The 5,480-nt window shown below is 29.8% G+C and overlaps 1 protein-coding gene across 1 annotated transcript; it reads left to right on the top strand.

Moving 5' to 3' along the window:
* The first annotated feature begins 2,002 nt into the window (after positions 1-2,002).
* LOC109179048 lies at positions 2,003-3,022 on the top strand. Its single transcript, XM_019328618.1, has 5 exons — positions 2,003-2,040; positions 2,158-2,218; positions 2,300-2,404; positions 2,507-2,805; positions 2,992-3,022. Exons 1-5 carry the CDS (start codon positions 2,003-2,005, stop codon positions 3,020-3,022), a joined length of 534 nt encoding a protein of 177 aa, XP_019184163.1.
* The last annotated feature ends 2,458 nt before the right edge of the window (positions 3,023-5,480 follow it).

The following is a 5,480-nucleotide window of genomic DNA, read 5'->3' on the forward strand; positions in this document are numbered from 1 at the left end:
TTTTTTTTAATGATGTGAAGATATTAAGGGCAACTGTCAAAGATTGATGTTTGTTTAGTAGCAGAAGCACCCTAGTTTTTTGACAACAGTTATGGAGATGATGCTATAGTCAGCTATACCTTGTGTTCCAGAGTTGGAGAAACTCCATTGATACTAAGATAGACTTCATTTCTAAGCATATTTTAAAACATTTGAACTTTCTCTAGCCTAGCTTCATTTAGCTTGCATTCCTGCCAATTGTCATTATCTGTATGAATGGTAAGTGAAGTCTTCCTATTTTGGCTATTAACCAAAAAAAAAAAAAAAATTAAAAAAAATCAAGAAAATGGCTAAAAAGATTAATGATTTATGTGGTATACTTCTAGGCTAAGTCTAAATAATTTTCCTATACAATGTGTGTTTCATGGTTCTTGAGCATACAGTATGACAATACATGAATTGATTTTAGTTGCTTGTTGTAATGGATCATTGCTTAGCATGAGATGCAAATTTATATCATTGATTTCTTATTGCCTTTCTTGAGATTTAATAACTATGAAATCTCTAAAAATATTTTTACACTGCAAAACAATATTTAATCCATTATTTGTTAATCTTAATTTTTCAGATTAAGCAACACTTTTTAGCTCTACTATAGTATTCCAACAAGAATCAAGTAAAGCACCTCCCTTCAAGTAAGTAGTAATTTTAAAACAATATTTAGTTCTATAATCTGTTCATTCTAATTTTTCAATGCAAATTGTGTGTATATATATATATATATATATATATATATATATATATATATATATATCTTAAAATATTGAATCGATGTATGTAATGATTTTTTCATATAAAAAATTAGTTTACATTATAAATAACGACTTATATGTTGTAATAGGTACTGTGTTTAATATGGATAAAGCATGGATGACACAGAATAAAAGGTCTAATGAATATATAGAAGGACTTAAAGAACTTTATGTTATTTGTGGGAAATCACTTGGGACATGATTGTGAGATTAGGTGCCCATGTAAAAAATGTCTAAACACAACATCCTTAAATCAAAACATGGTTTATATGCATTTGCGCCAAAATGGAATAGACACGGATTACACACGTTGGATATTCCATGGAGAGCCACCGATTTTTCAAGAACCAAGTAATAATGGTTCTCAGGTTGAGTATGATGATTCTGATGATGAAAACTTAGATGGAGTCTATGAGTTCTTAAATGAATACGGAAATTTTGTAAACTCCACCTCACAGTTAAATCCCAATACTCACAGTTCTGTTTCAGCAAACGCATCACATGCAGGTTACAATTTAATTAAAAATTAAATTACTTTATAACATAGAAAACCAGTGTGTGTGTATATATATATATATATATATATATATATATATATATATATATATATATATATCATGATAATATAAACACTTATTTTTATTTGTCAATTTTCTTTTAGAAGGTGGGACAACCTCAAAAAAGCGTGGTAAGGGACCTACAAGAGGAATTGGATTGGTAAAAAGAAACGAGGTTGCTGGAAAGAAGTTGCAAGTTATCATTGATCGGGAACATGGACGGCCTTTAAATAGAACTCAATCAGCTAAGTTGTCTAATGAACTTGGCCAAATAGTTAGAGATTACATGCCATGTCCAACAAAATATTCTAAATTCACAGAAGAAGAAAAAAATCGTGCTTGGGAACGATTACTGGTAAGTATTTAGCAAAGCTCTTATTAAAATTTCTATTATTGAAAAACATAGCTTTTATTAATTAACAAGTTATTTATAATATTATTTCTTAACTAAGCTTCTAAACATTGATTTTTTTTAGATGAGATTGGATGTTGTTAATTTTCGAGAAGATTCTCGAATCTTTGAATGTGTGGAAAATATTTTCAAAGTTCGCTATAGGAATTACAAGCATGAATTGCACAAGCAGTTCCTAAAATATGACTCGGCAATTGAGGCAAAGTTACATGTTCCAAAAGGCCTAACAGAAGATAATTGGAATGAACTCTGTGATTATTGATCCAAAGGGAATGTGCAGGTCAGTTTCTTTGTAATCTTTATTAAATTTATCTTACACTTATATTTTCAATACAACAACTAAGTTATGATGATTGATATTGTAGGTGAAGTGCATGATAAATTCTTGGTGCCGCAGTCAACAGAAAATTCCACATAATCAAGGGTCTGCTGCATTTGTACCCGTGTTTATTGAACTTGTATGTTTTAAACTTTACTTATGAGTTATGGTTAAATTGATATTTATACTTTTTAAAATAATATTTCTATATTTTACACAGAGACAAAAGGAAGAAGGTGGTTTTATGCCTGATAGGATTGCTTTATTTAAATTCACGCGCTGCAAGAATGACAAGTGGATTACACGTGAAGCCGAGGAAACTTATGTGTGTCATTGCATAAATATTGTTGTTTAATATATTTTAACTATTTATTTTCATAATTATCTTTAATATTTTAGTGTTTAATTAGACATTCTAATATTTCAGCAAAAGATGATCACCATGCTTGAGACTTCAGCATCAAATGAAAATCCAATGACTGTTGATCAAGTTTACGATGATGTAATGGGCACACGATCAGGATATATCAAAGGAATGGGGAATGGACCAAAACCACAAACATCTAGATCCACTCGAGCAAACACGTCCCATCTTGAGGATCAAATGAAAGCGACTATGAATGAGAACTCTCAACTGAAGACAGAGCTTGCTGATTTAAAGATGAGGTTTCAACAATATGAAGAATTACTTGCTGCATTAGCGGCAGAGAGATCTAACCAAGAGTGGTATGTGGATATATATTTAATAGTTACATGTCATAAATTATCCTTAATAATTAATGAATTGAATTTTTAACAATACATCTAATACCTTGTATCCTGTTTTTTTTTTTCAGAATTAATTCGATGGATGAATTTTTTTTGTGAATTACAAGGTAAAGTACATTACTATGTTTAAGGTGTGATATCCAGTTTCTTTTACTATAAAATTGGAGTAGAATGAAACTTGCAAATCTTATTCTTACACACTCATTTTATTTGTTTGTTTGGTTTTTGTTATGAAGGGTGTATTTTTTTTGGAGTTGAAGGCCGAATGACATTATTGTAGTGTTATTTATGCTACTACTTTTGAAGGCACGAATGGACTTTAACCATTACATGCACTACTGATTTTTTTTCCGTTAAAGCAAAGTTTCTTTTGATGGTATTTTGATATTTTTATGTGGTTTGCTTTAAGTTTTATTCCTTAATTTTTGTTTCAAAGAGAATTAAAATTGTTTCATCCCTTGCAGGCATTACTCAGAAGTTGGATACTTTTAAATGTGGAGATTTTGCCATGAATTAGCTTGGATTTGGTCTTGTAGAGGACTTCATGGGTATTCACCAAGTTTTAACAACTTAGTTAATGATCTCAAGGTGGATATGAACACTTGAAGGTATAACCAAAGTTTAGAATTTTATTTATCATTTCTTTGTTATATAAATTTTGGTTTTGGGGAGTACACTGCTAAATGGAAATTGATTACATGCTATAAGCAACTAAATGAGATATTAATTAGCTAAGAAAAGTTATTGATAGAACTAATTGCTTCTATGTATTTCGTGTGCATAGCAGTGTGTATATGCACAAATGCTTTGGTCTGGAATGTGTAGAGTATGTCCTTAAGAAAGGGAAATTTGAAAATTGATTGCATGACTAATTCTGTGAGGGAAATTTGAAAATTGATTGCATGACTAATTCTGTGAGGGAAATTTGAAAATTGATTGCATGAATAATTCTGTGAGGAAAATTTGAAAATTGATTGCATGAAATAATTCTGAGGAAAATTAGCCCAAATGCTTTGGTCTAGATTGTGTAGAGTATGTCCTTAAGAAATGGAGAATCCCCATGTGACTTAGTGTTTTGTGGAAAATGAAATGACCTCCCCATTATATAGGTGGAGGCCTAACCCCGAGCCGGAGATTTGACCCGAACCCGATATCGATCAAATGTACAAAACGTGTAGCCTGTATGACGGTATATTCGGGGAAATTCCCTATCAGTTATGTTATTAAATGTAATCATAAGAAAGTACAAAAGCAATGTAAATTAACTATCTGATTGAGTTTAATATATAGTTTTTTTAATAATTTATTACTCATGCTTGAAAATATTTATGTTTTTTAGTGGCAGGGAATTATTGCATATCTAGATGTATTCATCAAATCAGACCTTCTCCCCCAAGACAAAGGACTTCCAAATTGCCGACCTCAATAGTTTTGATGAAGATGAGAATTATTATCCATCTTTATGTGCATAGAATTATATATATATATATATATATATATATATATATATATATATATATATATATATATATATATATATATATATATATATTCCCGTGTCTAGTGTGGCCTTATTTAAGAATCATTTGTATCACATTACATCCTTGTAATTCAATATTATACTATGAAAAATATTCTTCTATTTTGAACATTTAATTGATGTTAAAATATTTTATTCTCAATTACATTAAACTGTTGTGTAAACCTTTTTATATACAAGTATATGTAAATTATCATCAATTATTTACAAAATTACAAATATCTCCAAATATAACATTTTGCGATGAAAATGAATATGAAAAAACGCCAGTAAATGTCATTTTTACTGACAAATTGTTATTGTCATCAATTAATTTTTTTAATGACAACATAATAATGTACACAATCGTCAATATAAACGTTTACAAATATCTCCAAATATAACATTTTGCGATGAAAATGAATATGAAAAAACGTCAGTAAATGTCATTTTTACTGACAAATTGTTATTTTGTCATCAATTAATTTTTTAAATGACAACATAATAATGTACACAATCGTCAATAAATGTTATTTTATTGACGCATTTCATTTTTCGTCACCAATTAAATTTATTCATGACAAGCATAATAGTATGGAAAACGTCACTAAAGACACATTTGCTGACGAAATATTTTACTTCGTCAGAAACTATTACCGACGTTTTTGTTAATATTTCGTTTTAAAAAGTGTGTATTCAATGACATTATCAATACAATGCAAAAACGTCAGTAATTGTAATATTTTGCGACGAAAATTTAATTTCGTCAGTAATACCTTTCCATACGCCGATAACCCGACGGTCCGGGTGACGTTTTTATTTCGTTAGTAAAGATATTTGGCGACGTTTTTTTGCTTTTAATGACGTTTAAAAAACGTCGCTAAATGTTAACATTCTTGTAGTGTCAGAAGGGGTGAGAGACATTCGTGGTATAACAACTTTGGTTCCTTGATGCGTCCCATTAACTATTCTTGCTTCGACAATATGATCCACCAATCTTGTGACAATGAATAAGAGAGTGGTTTATGTTCCGCAATAACATAATAGGTGCACCAACCTTTATTGTCAATGAATGATTAGGAAGTCCAGACAATCTCAAACTATTTAAGAATTC

The sequence above is a fragment of the Ipomoea nil genome, unplaced genomic scaffold, assembly GCF_001879475.1.
Source record: "Ipomoea nil cultivar Tokyo-kokei standard unplaced genomic scaffold, Asagao_1.1 scaffold0876, whole genome shotgun sequence".
Lineage (NCBI taxonomy): Eukaryota > Viridiplantae > Streptophyta > Magnoliopsida > Solanales > Convolvulaceae > Ipomoea > Ipomoea nil.